The sequence below is a fragment of the Marmota marmota genome, unplaced genomic scaffold (assembly GCF_001458135.2).
Source record: "Marmota marmota marmota unplaced genomic scaffold, marMar, whole genome shotgun sequence".
Taxonomy (NCBI): domain Eukaryota; kingdom Metazoa; phylum Chordata; class Mammalia; order Rodentia; family Sciuridae; genus Marmota; species Marmota marmota.
In genome coordinates, this window is record NW_026000005.1 from 40,329,501 (window position 1) to 40,345,404 (window position 15,904).

Genomic DNA, 15,904 nt, shown 5'->3' on the forward strand with positions numbered 1-15,904 from the left:
AATACTTTCAAACCATACACATGAGAAGAGGTTAAAATCTAACATATATAAGAAACCCAAGCAATTCAATAGCAGGAAAACAAATATCCAAATTGAAAAATGGGAAAAGTACTTGGACATTTATCAAAAGAAGACAAATAAATAGATAACAAGTATATGGGAAAAAAATGCTCAACATCATTTGTCACCATGGAAACACAAGTTAAAATCACAAGGAGAAATCACTTTACACCTGTTATAAAGACCTACTATCAAAAAGACAAAAAGTAAGAAATGTTTTTAGCAAAGATTCGAAGAAAAGGATCCCTTATACACTATTGGTAGGAATATAAATAATCACAACCATTATGAAAAAAAATATTCAAAATACAACCACTGCATGACCCAGCAATCCCACCACTGGGTATATATCCTTTCCCAGGGAAAGGAAATTGGTGTAGTGAAGAGATTGCTGCAGTGTTCTTCACAATGCCCCAAATACAAAATCACCTAAGTGTCCATCAATGGATGTCTAAAGAAAACGTGGTATACATGCACGTTGGAAAATCATCGAAAAAATCATTTGAAAAGGAGAGCTGGGCCCAGCAACAGAAACCTGTAATCCCAGCTACTTAGGAAGCTGAGGTAGGAGGATCATAAGTTCAAGGCCAGCCTCAGAAGCAACTTAGTGAGGCCATCTCAAAATAAAATTTAACAAGGGCTTGGGCTGGGTTTAGTGGTACAGTGTCCTGGATTCAGTCCCTAGAGAAGGAGAAGGGTGGTGGGGGGGGATTCTGTCATTGCAGCAATATGTACCTGGAAGATGTTATGTTAAATGAAATTAACCAAGCACAGAAAGACAAATGCCAGGGGACCTCATCTATCTGTGGAAACTAAAATGATGAAGTCATAGAATAAGAAAGGTGGAATAGTGTTTATCAGAGGCTAGGAGGAAGAGGAGAAAATTGAGAAAATATTGGTCAACTGATTTAAAAAACTTTAGTTAGAAGGAGTAAGATTAAGAAATCTCATACTAGACAAAGGTGCCAAAAACATACAGTGGAAAAAAGATAGCCTCTTCAACAAATGGTGCTGGGAGAACTGGAAATCCATATGCAGCAAAATGAAAATAAATCCCTTTATCTCACCAAGCACAAAACCCAAAGTGGATCAAAGACCTAGGAATTAGTCCAGAGACCCTGCAACTAATAGAGGAAAAAGTAGGCCCAAATCTTTATCATGTCAGATGAGGCCCCAACTTCCTTAACCAAGACTCCTAAAATGCAAAATATAAAATCAAGAATGAATAAATGGGATGGATTCAAACTAAAAAGCTTCTTCTCAGTAAAACAAACAATCAATGAGGTGAACAGAGAGCCTACATTTGGGGAGCAAATTTTTGCCACACACACGTCAGATACAGCACCAATCTCCAGGATATATAAAGAACTCAAAAAACTTAACACCAAAAAAAAAAAAAAAATGCCTAATCAATAAATGGGCTAAGGAGCCGAACAGACAATTCTACGAAGAAGATGTACATTCGATTAACAAATACATGAAAAAATGTTCAACATCTCTAGTAATTAGAGAAAATCAAAACTACTTTAAGATTTCATCTCATGCCAGTCATAATGGCAGTCATCAAGAATATAGACAATAATAAATGTTGGTGAGGATGTGGGGGAAAAGGCACACTTGGGACTGCAAATTGGTACAACCAATCTGGAAAGCAGTATGGAGATTCCTTAGAAAATTTGGAAGGGAACCACCATTTGACCCAGCTCTCCCACTCCTCAGTCTATAAAAATCAGCATACTATAGTAACGCAACCACATCAATGTTCATAGCACCTCAATTCACAATAGCTAAACTGTGGAAGCAAATTAGATGCCCTTCAATAGATGAATGGATAAAGAAATTGTGATATATATACACAATGACATATAAGTCAGCATTAAAAGAGAATAAACTTATGGCATTTGTGGGTAAATGGATGGAGTTGAAGAATATCATGCTAAACGAAATAAGCCAAACACCAAAGGCTGAATGTTCTCTCTGATAAGTGGATGCTGATCCATAACAGGGAGGCATGGGAAAAATGGAGAAACTTTGATTGGGCAAAGGGGAGGGAGGGCAGGGAGGGGGCATGAGGGCAGGAAAAATGGTGTAATGAGATGGACATCATTACCCTAGGTACATGTATGACTCCACATATGGTGTGATGCGCTACATCGTGTACAACCAGAAATGTAAAGTTGTGCTGCAGTTATGTAAAATGTATTCTGCTGTCATATATATCTAATTAAAATAAATAAATTTTTTTTAAAAAAGAAATCTATTGTATAGCAGGATGACTACAATTAATAACAACATATGCTTGAAAACTGCTAGAAGAGTAGATTAAAATGTTTTTACCACACACACAAAGATAAATACGTGAGGTAATGCATAGGTTACTGAGTTAAATTCAGCCATTCTGCAATGCGTACTTATATTAAAACAACATGTGGTACTTTGTAAATAAAAACCATTTTTATTTGTCAATGTAAATAATAGGTAAATTAAAAATATGTATTTTCCCCTTCTCAGAGACCATAGTGAAGTGGTGGAGGAAGAGAACTGGGGGCCAGCACATCAGGTGCTGGAGGGAGATCCATAGGAATCAATGCACAGGAGCACAGGTATACACAGACACGCCAACACCTAAATACACCTGCTGTGTCTGCAGCATCAGACCCAGTCTGCCCAGAAAGCAATGCCAGCCCCAAACCCCTGTAGTGGAGTGAAGTCAGCCCCCATATGACCATGGGCAAGCTTCAAGCTACTTTTAACCCATTTTCCCAAATGCTGAATATTTATTTATTTAAATTCTAGAAAATTTTAAAGATATTCTTTTTAGTTATCTGGAAAATCCATTTTACAAATAGATTTTCCAGATAACTAAATACTAATAACTCCCTGATAAAACTGGATAGAGAATTTCATGGCAGGCTGGAAGGTGGGTTAGAGGAAGAGGAAAGAAGCAGAGATGGGCAAATCCATTAGAAAACAGTTTAGTGTGGTTGACCTTCACCCAGCTCTCCCCCAGGACTTAATAGCTACTCCATTTTTTACATTCTCCTCACTAGCCCCTCCCCACTCACACACATATCTGACATTCATGCACACACACTTAGCCAAAGGCAGGGCCACCTCACCCTTTAGGCTCAGCCCAAGATCTCTCCCTTGAGTGCCTCCCTTGTTCGCTGAATCCCTTTAATTACATATTTTTAACAACACACCTCAAACTTAATTTCCACTCCCATACTAGTCTATCTTTTCAATGCATGTGAGAAATTTCTCCTCAATGTTACAAGAAATCTCTGTAATCGAGAGACAGATCTTACACTGCGGGCATTTCTTTCCTAATAACCACCCCAGTTAAGAACACAGAGATGGACAGATGCAGTATTTCTCCATTTATCATTTCCTCTAGATAGAAATAATCAGCTTTGAACATATCAATAATACCTATTAGTTGTTTCATTTTTTTCTCTATAATCAATGTGCTCTGCTTGGATTTTCTCCCAGAGTCCTCTGAGAGGCAGACTAGTCTTGTTTGATTTCAAATCATTTATGGAGGAAAAAAAGATGCTGGAAATAGAAGGCAGACATTCCAGGCAATTTTCAGTATGACTTTGAAACTGAATAAAATATTAAGATCTTGGGACCCTACTCCTATTACATAGCAATGCGTATTTGATGTTTCTTAACGTAAATTTTTTTAACTCTATTCAAGATGCTATGCTTACTATGCTCAACACTGCATGGTAATGACCACTTCAGGGTTTATTAAGAACTTTCATTTTCTTCCTACTTCAGCCTACTCAGCACTCATTAAAAACTTTCCCCCTGGGATATTCCACCTTGACAAAGAGGCCTTCAGTTGTAAACACGATGTGTTATAGGGTGGCAATGGTGTATCCATATGCCCTTTCCAAGTTTACCACCAACAAAGCTCAGGGATCAGAGAGGCACAGTGGTCTCATTATGTTTCCAAGCCTCCTAGGACCCCCCCCCACCCCGCCCTTTTTTTTGCAAAGATTGTTGATGCAGACTAGATTATCTGCACTCTTAAGCATTGAAATAATGAGACCGAATGGATTTTGAAAGACAGGACTCAAACAGTGAACTTGAACTTGAGGATGTGACTTCTTAGTAAAGAAACTGAAGGTAAATATTTGTGTTACACAAAAAAGGAGGTCTATACACAGAGTTTTGAATCACACTGTTTTTTCAAAAATGTGATATTTTTGTAACCCTTTACGTTTCCCCACCACTCTAATATTTGCAATTTATATCTAGGTTTTTCATCTACTCAAATACATTTCTCAGAGGGTAAGGTGTGCCTACGGACCATCTTGAAGATTGCTCCTAGCCAGGCTTGGTGGCATACTCCTGTAATCCTAATGACTCAGGAGGCTAAAGCAGGAGGCTCTCAAGTTCAAAGCCAGCCTCAGAAACTTAACAAGGCCCTAAGCAACTTAATGAGACTCTATTTCTCAGGGGTAGGGTTGCCTACCTCACTGCGTTCCCCTTTCCACCACATGGCACCCACACCCTCCTTTACAGGTGAACAGGTACAGGTGTCATGAAAAGCTATGCACCTGTTACTTTTCTGGAAATGCTTAACAAAACATCTACATAGGGAAATTCCTCTTCAGACAGCATGTTCTGCTATCACGTGAAATTCTGACGTTATCTTAGAAGAAATACTAATTTCATTCAAGTCCCCTAATAAAAATTGGCTCTACTGATTTTCTGGGAGGGGTAGAGAGAAGGGCAGTGGGTACGCAGCAAACACTGGAATTTGAAGTAGATTAACTCTGTGATCATCTGAATCTACTACCAGGCCTGACAGGTCCTTCCTGACTTTTTAAGGGCATGACTTCTTAATTTTGCAGGCACAGTCATTGTCTACCAAGCACCCCAGTGATCTGACAAGTATCTCTCTCTGCATTTTAATGCATCAGTCCTGTGAAACAAAAAGAAATATCATTTTACCTCATTACCCAAAGTCTCTTTTCAGAGCAAAGTAGGAAGATGGGTCATGTTTATATTTTTTTCTCCCCCTATATTCTTCATTCTTATGTAGATGGCAAAGGAGTCCTAGAAGTCTGGCCAAGAGCCCAAGGTACACAGGTAGCTAGCTAGATGGTACATGTGTGTATAGTTGTGTGTGTGTGTGTGTGTGTGTGTTTTAGTCAGATTTTGTGTTTCTATGATCAAAATATCCAACAAGAACAATTTAGAGGATAAAAAGTTTTATTTGGGGCTCATGGTTTCAGAGATCTCAGCCCACAGACAGCTGACTCCATTATTCTGGGCCCAAGGTAAGACAGAACATCATGGTGGAAGGGTGTGGTGGAGGGAAGCTGCTCACCTTATGGCAGTCAGGAAGCAGATGGGGGTAGGGATGCAGGGAAGGTACACCCTCCTGGGATGCACTGGGGTGCTAAGTACTTCCAGAGACCCACCTCCTCCAGCTATACTCCATCTGCCTGCTGTTACCACCCAGTTAGTCCATTCAAAGTAGGATGGCTTATTAGGTTATGGCTCTCACAATCCAATCATTTCACCTCTGAACAGTCCTGCATTGACACAGGTGCTCTAGGGGACACCTCATATCCAAACCATAACATTCTGTCCCAATCCCCTAAAAGCTCATGTCCATCTCACAGTGCAAAAATGCATTGAGTTCATCTCCAACTGTCCCAGGTCTTAACAGTTTCAGCACTGCCCAAAAGTCCAAGTCCAAAGTCTCCTTGGAGGCGCAAGGCAAATGCGTGGGTGTTAGCCCCTGTAAAAATCATAAGCAGGTTACATATATCCAATATACAGTGGCACAGAGTAAACACTCCCATTCTAAAAGGGAGGAATGGGGCACAGAAAGAAGAGATGAGACCAAACAAGTTGAAATCCAGTTTGGCAAACAGCTCCCATAACTCCCCCACAACTACTCCTCATACAGCATCTGGGACGCGTGGCCACACAATGTGCTTTCCAAAGGGTTTGAGCAGCCCAATCCCTTTTGCCTCGTGGTTCAGCCCACATGACCTCTCTTTATCCTGGCTCTTCCACAGCCAGCAGCTTTTCTCAGCAGACAGTCCACGTTATGTCATCTCTTAATTCCTTGGGTCTCCATTCCAGCTTTGGCTTCCCCCTCAGAGCTTCATGAACTGCCCCTCCAGGGGCCACCCACAGGCATTTTGACCCTGCTATCCCATACCTGGCCTCTGAGGCCTTCCTTTAAAATCTCAGTGAAAACCTCCCTGACCCGCTAACTCCAGCATCCTGCAGAGCCCTCATCACATGAATGAAGCCAAGGTCTGCTGCCAGTTCATACACTAGTTGGGCCCCTGAAATCCTGGCTCCATAGTCTCTGAGCAGCTGAGGTGCTCAATTTCCTAGATCCCTTTGTGCAAGCAAAGTGCTCCAGTGATCTCTTTTCTGAAGAATTTTCTCTTTTAGACCCCTGGAACCTATAGTGGGTCTGATTTTGCGAATTCCTGAGATGCCCTCAGCCATCTTTCCCATGTCACTTGGTGGAAGTACTCAGCATCTCTGTCAAGAGTACACCTTCCTTGGCCCCAGTTCTACAAGCACTTTTCTGGTCCAACTAAGTCTTTATTATCCTTTAGCTGTTCTCTGCGTCCAATTTTCATAGTAAATATGATGAAAAGCTGCAGCAATACACATGCCACTGACTGAATGCTGTGCTGCCTTGGATTTTCCTCTGCCAGATAAACTAGCTGACCACATTTAAATTCAGCCTCACACAAAGTCTCAGAACTGGGCAAAATGTGGCCAAGTTCTTTCCGGAATATAACATGAGTGGCCTCTATTGGTCAAATCCCAATAGAATCCTTGTTTCCCTCTGACACCTCACTAATATCATCTTCTCTGCCACATTCTGGTCTTCTGAGCTCCCACCATAATTGCCCGTTAAGCTCTGTTTGCAACCTTTCAAAGACTTTTCCAGCTTGCATCTCTAAACTTTTCCAAAGTCCTCCCCCAAACCATTTCCAAAGGCTTCTGAACAACATGTTTCGGTTAGTCACAGCAATAACCCCACTTCTCAGTATAAATTTCTGTTTTAGTCAGCCTTTGCATCACTGTGGCCAAAATACCTGACAAGAATAACTTAGAAGAGGAACAGTTTATTTTGGCTCATGGTACCAGAGATCTCAGTCAATAGATGGCCAACTCCATTGCTCTAGGTCTAAGATGAGATAGCATATCGTGAGTTTGTGTTTTCAAAGGGCCACTTCTGTTTCCATCTCAATTCCAGACACACCAAGGCCTCAGAAGTTACAAGGCACAGGAGAAAATGAAACTGTTTTGCTGGAGAAATCAAATAAATGACACTACTTTAAAAGTTATTTTTTTAGGCTGAGGTGTGGTTCAGTGATAGGGTGGTTGCCTATCATGCACAAAGCCCTGGGTTCCAACTCTCTCTCTGTCTCTCTCTCTCTAACATACACACACATCACTTTTCATGTACTTTTTAGTGTATCATATGTACATAGAAAAAAGTACTGAAAACAATACACAATTTAAAAATGAATCTTTTTACACATCAGATACCTAGACCTCTTCCCAGAAAGAACTGCCTTCTTGAATATCATTCTGGAAGTTTTCAATTTATATCCAGGCACATCTGTCTCTTTATTTTATACCAGTAGAGAAATCATGTACAGAATCTTAAGTGACAAATGGTATCACACCTGGATGAGGGGCTGCAGAGGCCTTGATACCCTCACCCAGGGTGCACCCCACAGGGACCTGATGTGGCAAGGCCTCCAGCCAAGCTGCCAATCTGAAACCAGGACAGAGGGGTAGCCTCTGAGTACTTCCCAGTCACAGCTGGCTCAGGAAGTGGACAAGGGCCAGGTGAGCCAGGGGGAAGAATGGCCTCACTTTTTTGGGCTAGAAGGGGGACAGGGGCCTTAAGTAACCACCAAAGCCAGCCCATTCTCCACCCCACCTGCCTCAGAAACATCTGCAATTTCCATGGAGTGAGAGCAAGACAACGCTCTGACCAAACAATGCTCGAGAGTAAATTCTTCAGTGTGAGTGATCTAAAATTTTCACAGAGCTCACAGAACCTCCCACCAAGAATGTGAGCTCCAGGAGGGTGGGGTGCTTTGGCTTCTTCAGTGCCATCTCTGAGGCCTCAACCCTGGTTGGATTCTGTACACACAGGAGCATTGCACAGAACCCTGCATTCAGAAGGACCTGGCACTTGATTTAATGCTCCAGTGCCATTGTCTTGAAATTCCCATAAACTTTTTTTTTTTCCCTCATAAACTTTATGTTTTCATTTTATACTGAGCACTGCAAATAATGAAGCCAGTCCTGCCTGTCATGGGGCAGGTACCCAATTTATGCAATATACAAATAAATGAATTCCTATAGGCCAAATCTGGCCCTCCACTTGTTGTACATCAAGTTTTGTTAAAACCCAGCCTTACCCATTGCTTCTTGTCCATGACTGCTTCATTCTACAGTAGAAGAGTTGAGTAGTAGTGACAGTGTGTAAGATCTACAACGCCTAAAAAATTACCAACTGGCCGTTTCCTGGGAAGGTTGCTTTCCCTTGCCTTAGAACTGTCTTTTAAATGTTTCTATCCAAATAACAGCATAAAAGGCAGGTAGGCTCAAGAGACCTGTAAGGCGACATGAGAAGCCACTTGTAAGCAAGCTACATCTTAGGTCTTTAGAGTATGTATGTGAATTTTGCATCATGAACCCAAATATACTTGTGTTTTAACATAAAGATATTTTCTTTCAAATCTAGCCAATGCTCCAAGGATAACTCTGGTTTATCCCTTGACATCCCCCTTCTATGAGGATGAGCACATAAAGGGAACAGGCAGTCCAGTTTTCAAATCATGATCTTAGTTCCTCCTCTTTGATATACCCAGGGTAGGAGGAAAACTCTTTCAGCATGTAAGTGGCTACTGAACTTCCATGTGTACAATCGTCTTACCAGTGCAGAAATCCAGGTGGAGAAGATACAACAAGGTCAGTAAACTATAGAACACTAATGTCCTTATTCTTGACTGAATGTACTTCAGGTCCATGCCTCATCACACTGGAAGAATAATGAGTGATCATTTTATTTTCCCCCAGGCTATTTTCAGAAACTATTTGGAGAGAGCAGGGTCAGACCCCAGCTCCACCTGTCAGCAAGTTCACAAACTTTGACGGAGATTTTTCAAAGGCCAGCTTCCTCATAGTGGTCAAGGACATTCAATTTCTAACTTGAATAATCAGTGGTACTCCGTGACTGTTGACACTGAATTCTAGCAGCCTCCCAAGACATACATTTCTCTAGAGAGTTGGGGTGCTGGCTAGAGAGAATTTTAGAGACATTATCTGTATACATTCTTGGACGTCACGGGATCAGTGGCTAGTATACTTAAGGAAAAACTGAGAACTCCACCAGGAAAAGGTATCCAGAGAACAAGATATTCCAGAAAGAAATATTCTATGAGAGAGGTAAGAACTGGCCCCGGGGAAGATACAGTGAAATCTCTGGTCTCTGGAAGGAATTCTGGTTGTAATAATAGGAAAACAAAATTGAAGAAATGATTCATGTCAAGAAGTGCTTACCTTGGGGGATTCTTAAAGGAGTTCTGTGTGGAGGCGGGGGGATTACCAATTATGTTTTAACCAATAATGAAAAACTTCATGGGACCCCCCAAAACAGGCATTGATGATTCAGAGAAGTATTCAGTGCACTAGCACTAACTGTCTCCTGCCAGCTGTTGTGGGGAGACCACGGCACAGGAATGGAAGCAGTCGACAATATTCCCCGCCACACACACACACACCAAAGAATGGGCACCATGGGAACTCAGAAGTAACAGTCCTGACCAGGAGTCCATTCAAGTCTTATGGGGCTGGGAGACCTGTGGGTAGGGCCTGGTGTGGGAAACCCCCAGCACAACCAAACCCACAAAGGTCATTTCTCTCCCTGACTCCCAAGCCCTCTACCCCACCCTAACTGTTGGCCAGCTGCCCAGTCCAAGTCTCCCAGGAGGACATCATGCATGACTTCCTTCACCCTCAAACTGGAATTTAAACTGCCAAAATAACTACATACTTAATACAATTCATTTAAGCATCAAAGAAGTTGATTTACTGGGGGGGTTGGGGGTGGCAGGGACTCCTCCCTCACCCTCTGCAACTCCCTTGAACCTTTCCTAGTTGTGTATACACAATGAGATTACAACTAGCAGGGCAAAGGTTTTTTTAATCTGATTTGGAAGAAGTGTGTGTTATATCCATTGTTATTTACTGTACTAGAAATATAAATTCTGGTAAAGAGATGGCTGCACAGTTCAGTTGGAAAGTTCTCTTTCTTTCAAGTCAAATTTAAAATCTAAAAATACTCAAATATTTTATTACAAGTCTATCTCACTTTATATAAATAGCACACATTCTGAGAACTGGATTTGCAACACACACAAAAAAGATGATTTTGTGTATTTCCAAAGGGGTCACCTTTGGGGTTTCTTTCAGTGGGTGAATCCCCTGCTATGCTCATCAGGAAGCAGAAAAAGTCACCTCAACTTTTCAGAAGTATAAATCAAAGTCCACTTGCATTTTTACTAAAGGTGTCTCCAAAGCCTTTCAATCACCACCCTATCATTCTCCACAGCTATCTTCTTAAAGGAAAATCCTCCTTCATCCATCAACATTGTTGACCATTCAATAGTAAAATTCTTATCAGTAAGTTTTAAGCACACTGGGCTGAGAGCCCAAGGGATTCCTGAAGCCCAAGAGGCCTAACATCCTTTTTACAAGGTAGAGATTTCTAAAACAAAAGCAAGATAAAGTCCACAGTTGATTTAAACTCTATGATCCAGATGCAAACAGTACTGTGTCCCAACTACAGGAGATATGAAACCAGGGTTGCTGGTACATGGAATCAAGAACTGCTTCGTGTACAAGTACAAGGTGGCCTGCTGTAACCATCTTCCAGCTTCCTAGCAAAACAGCCAGGAAGTAGGAGCCAAGCAGGGAGACAGAGGGGGTCACAAACTGGCCTTCAATAAAGAGGGCTGAGCACTAGGGAAGGATTCTTTCCCACCCATGACAGTAATGACATGAGAGTTAGTGGCTCCAAGCACTTAGAATGGGCAAAGTGAGTTCACCAGCATCTACTCATAGTTCCTGTACCAGATCCATGACAATAATTATGAAATGTCTTGGATACTCTTAAAAACTGAGAACCTCAAAGATGGTTCTGTGTGTGTAGGTTATATCCATTGTTATTTACTATATTAGAAATTAAGATAGAAAAAATTAGGTATTAATTCATTTAAAAATAATAATAGGGGCTGGGGTTGTGGCTCAGCGTCAGAGAGCTCATCTAGCATGTGTGAGGCCCTGGGTTCGATCCTCAGCACCACATAAAAATAAATAAAATAAAGGTATTGTGTCCAAGTACACCTAAAAAATATTTTAAAAAATAAGAATAGTAATAATAATAAACATATTACATGTTAAATAAATAACATTTTTATAGCCAATAAAAATATTTTCCAGGAGCTGGGGTTGTGGTGCAGTGGCAGAGCACTTGCTGAGCACGTATGAGGCACTGGGTTCAATTCTCAGCACTAAAAATAAGTAAAATAAAGGTCCATTGACAACTGAAAAATATTTTTTAAAAAATTTATTAAAAAATTCCAAAGTAAAAAAATAAAAATAAAAAAAAGAAACTTGTGAAAAGAATGACAGTTTTGTTTCATTTCTGTAAGGCTCCCTAATGCCTGCCCTAAGAAAGACAGTAGGACTCTCCTATCTGCCTCTGTATTTAATTTTTTGTACTTTTTCAGGTCACTAGGCTCGAAACTTCACTGCAGTCTTGGAAGAATGAAAATAAAAAGTCAAATTAACATCTTAATATTATTATAAAATGGCTTTGAGTTTGCAGACCTCCAGAAAAAGTCTTGGGCACTTCTAGGGGTTCCCAGGCCACATTTTAGTACCCCTATCTTATCAGTTAGAAGCAACTGTTATCCCCATTGCACAAAGGAACAAACACAGAGAGAGAGAGAGAGATCAAAGAATTGTGTAAGGTCACACTGCAAGAACAGCTCAGAGCAGGTAACTGCAGAGCCTCATTTGGTCACTACCAGGATGCAATGAGACCCTATATGTAAGGGGCTGGACATTCCGCTTGGTGCTCAATAACAGTGTTTTCCATTGGGAAGGCCTGGTAGAAAAGATGGAGAAACTTCCCACATTTTTGATCAACTCATCATATGACACCAGATAGAAAAAGTAAAACTCACACCAGGTGTTGTCTAGAATTTGGGGTCCTTTCCTCACAGACCTGTTCCAACCTACAGGATGGAAACCATATTTAACTACTCAGAAACTCAGGGCCTGATTCCACCCTCCATTAGACAAATGAGCTGGGCTCACAGTCACCTTGTTCCTTGGAAACTTGAGCAAGCCAAGACAGCTGTTTCATTATTTACAGTCTCCTTTTTATATCATGTTGTACTTACAAGGAACCCTCAACATGCAAAACTGGTGCCTTCAGTGTGTGCTACCAAGCCTCTCCTAGGAACAAACATCTGATCTTTCCGTGGATGCTCAGCACTCCATGGCTCTCCCTATCAATCAACTTGCTTAACACCATGGCCATCTACTCCTACCTATAATGGGCCAGTTGAGTCCACAGCGGGCCTGCAGGTGAATTCTCTTCCACAGATTTGGGAAGTGAGTTCACTTGGGGAAGTGGGACTTCTCAGTTCAGACCTCTGCACTCTCAACATGCTGTCCCTAACAGAAGGCAGAAGCAAGAGAAGCTCTTGTTATTTCTCCATAAAGTGCAGGACACCGTAACCCTCACAGCACTGTACCACGTTTCCCAGCTTCCACGTTGCCTCTCCCCAACACACACACACACACACACACACACACACACACGTCCATTCTTCACCAATGGCCCAAAAGATACAAGCATAAAGTGAATAAGATCACTTTTCTTGCTAAAATGCTCCCAAAGTTTCCCTACTCAGTTGGAACAAAAACCAAAACTTAACTTTGGTTTATAGAGACCCGCCTCTCCTGGCCCTGCCCACTTCTGCAACAAGCGAGGATTGAGGTCGCGAATCATTCTACCTGCAGCTCCCCTCCAGGACCTCAGAGGCCCAAATGTCACCACCTCCTCGAAGAGGACTTTGCCGAATCAAAAGTTGCGTCTCCACCCGGTAGTGCTCGCGACTTCTGGGCACTCCTTAGTCTCGGAAGTTATCTTTATTTTGCTGGTTTATTACACGGCTCCTTCCCTTCGTATCCTCCTCCTAGAAAATAAGCTCCCTGAAAGCCGGAGATCCACCTGGTCCCCCGCGACATCCCCAGCGCTTGGCACGGTGCCGCCTTACACTAAGCGCTCAGCAAAAGTGAACCCAATGAATGAAGCCGCGGAGCGCGGTCGCAGCGGGGATCATGGGCAGGGGTCCCAGGCGCGTCCTCATTGCCCGGGACAGTAGTGCCGAGGCTCGCGCTGCTAGGAGACCCGGACTCTGCTGGGCCCCCACCCCCTTTCGGAAGACGCTCGCCCGGCCCTGGTGCCGCAGGTGCCTCCCGGGAGCGCGCACGCCCGGTCAGCGCCGCGGCGCGGCGCACTGGCACTCACCATGGTGACCCGGCCGCCACCGCCCCTGTCCCGAAAGCACCGAGCGCGAAGGACCCGAGGGCCGGAGCCGAGCGCAGGAGCCCGCGCGGCTGACAGGTGAGGCGCCCTCCTCAGACCATGGCTGCTTCCCACAATGCCCCTTGAAACAGAAAGTTTGCAGACTCCTCCCCGCGCGGCCGCCCTCCTCCCCTCCCGCTCCTCCCATTCTTCCTCGTCGTCTCCTCCCCCATCCCTTTCTCCTCTTCCTCTTCCCCTTCCTTCTCTTCGTGCTCCTCCTTTTTCTCTCCTTCCTTTCTGCCTCCCCCTCCTCTCCACTTTCCCTTTCTCTTGCCCCGCCCCCGTCACAACTTTCCCCGCCCCGCGCCGCGCCGACCGCCGCAGGTGCAGATGCACCTGCGCGCGCGCCAGTTACCGCCGGGAGTCCTCAGCCCCGGGACGCCAGGGCCGCGAGCGCCCATAATCCCACCTGTAGCTCTCTGTGCCAGGAGCTCGAGGCTGGGGGATCTGCTTTCTTGACTGCCGGGCAAAAGTGCCTTAGGTTCACTGGGCAGGTGTTTATCAGACCCGGCAAAACTGTTTTCCGATACACCTGCGGAAGGTGTGCGAGATCATCTTGTTCCACAACGTGTAGGAAGGGAACGGTTGGCAGATCCAGGAGCAGTAGCAATTGTTACCCCCCCCCCCGTTCCCATATTATTTTTAGCATAAACTTGCAATCCAAGAACTTGTTCCTTGGAACAAGACCATTTCAAGCAGGTCCCCTTTAAAAAGTTCTCTGTTGTGGTGTTGAAGTTGGGTTTTCTAATTTCTTTCCACTTCTTTATTTTTCTTAACTCTAGGGTTTTTATCTGGGACCTCAGGAATCTCCTCGCCCACGTGTTGTAAGCAGAGCTAAGGGTGCGTATTTATGTTCTTTGGGGGAAAGAGAGTAGTGTGTGTGTGTGTGTTTTACTCAAATTCCTAAAGAAATATGCGACCCTAAAAAGGTTAAGAACCATGTGCGATCTCTGGATCTCCAAACCTGTGGAAGCCCTTCTCAGTTATCTATCAAGTACTTTCCATAGATGTGGACCCGGCTCAGGGGGCCTTGGAGGCAAGGGAGAGGTCCTTCTGCTTACGTGAGGTGCATTAGTGAGGTGCCCTGTATTCACGTGCATGTACTGGGTGCAGGTAGCAGGCCTAGGAGGAGCACCCCGGGATTCAGCTGGGAGCGCGCAGCAGATAGTACTCCTCCTGGAGCTTGGTCTCTTGTGGGACAACACATCATAAATACGTGAATAAAGTATGACAAAGTAAAATGAGTGTTAAGATATTGTTGCTGGGCTAGGCACAAGGAAGTCTCAGTAATTTAGCTGGGCAGTTGGGGAAGGCAAAGGCTGCCCACTTGAGGAGGTGATACAAGACCAGGACACAGAAGCCAGTTCTCTGAGGAAGAAGAAAACGACAAAAACAAAACAACAACAACAACAAAAAAACAAAACCACGGGGCTGTCCTTCTGGGGGTGGGGGGGTAGGGGATACTCAAAGAAATCCTTTGTGGCCAGAGTTAATGTTTAGAAGATGTGATTAGTGGACAGCAGCCTTGAGCAATGGATTTCCTCTGCAGAAGATGAAACAACTGTGTTAAACACACCCAGGAGAGAAACAGGCCCCCCAAAGAGCCTACTCCAGATGCCTGATTGGCACTTTCTGTACACCCTGACAACCCTTTCCTGCCTGGGGTGGTGGCACCTGTAAGGGCATTGGAAGAGGATTGTTTAACAGCAATTAAATCCCAGGCTATGGGATGGTTTTACCTGGTAAAAGAGTAGGAAACGTCTTCTCAGAGGTACTTTCCAATTCCTCATGCTCCCCAGGCCTTTACCTAGCTAGTCTAACTTCTGTGCCTCTCTGCTTTCCCTGACCTTCAGCACAGGGCCCAGCTCTGCCACTCACCTTGAAGAGCCTATGAAAAACATCAGAGCCTTCTTCTTGGAGAGTTCTACTGCTCATGGGAAAGAGATGGGATTATAAAAGATGAGTTTTACAGCTGAAGAGAGCTCAGTGTTCTTGCCATGACTGTTCAGCCAAAACTTAAACCAACCAGGCATGGTAGCACACACTGTAATCCCAGCATCCCAGCGATTTGGGAAGCTGAAGCAGGAGGATCTCAAGTTCAAAGTCAGTCTCAGCAACTTAATGAGACCCTGTGTTCAAAATGAAAAAAAAAAAAAAAAAAAG

At 43.5% G+C, this 15,904-nt stretch overlaps 1 protein-coding gene and 1 long non-coding RNA gene across 2 annotated transcripts in view; one reads left to right on the plus strand and one right to left on the minus strand.

The window, feature by feature from the left end:
- The window catches only part of Ap1s3 (adaptor related protein complex 1 subunit sigma 3), a 53,807-nt gene extending 39,964 nt beyond the window's left edge, over positions 1-13,843 (minus strand). The window contains exon 1 of the mRNA XM_015481456.2: positions 13,685-13,843. Coding sequence (XP_015336942.1) covers positions 13,685-13,687 — 3 coding nt within the window. The 5' untranslated portion in view covers positions 13,688-13,843. The remainder of the gene's footprint in view (positions 1-13,684) is intronic.
- LOC125618255 overlaps positions 13,531-15,904 on the plus strand; it is an 18,378-nt gene continuing 16,004 nt past the window's right edge. Inside the window, exons 1-2 of the long non-coding RNA XR_007349512.1 lie at positions 13,531-13,780; positions 14,524-14,581. This is a non-coding gene — a long non-coding RNA (uncharacterized LOC125618255). The remainder of the gene's footprint in view (positions 13,781-14,523; positions 14,582-15,904) is intronic.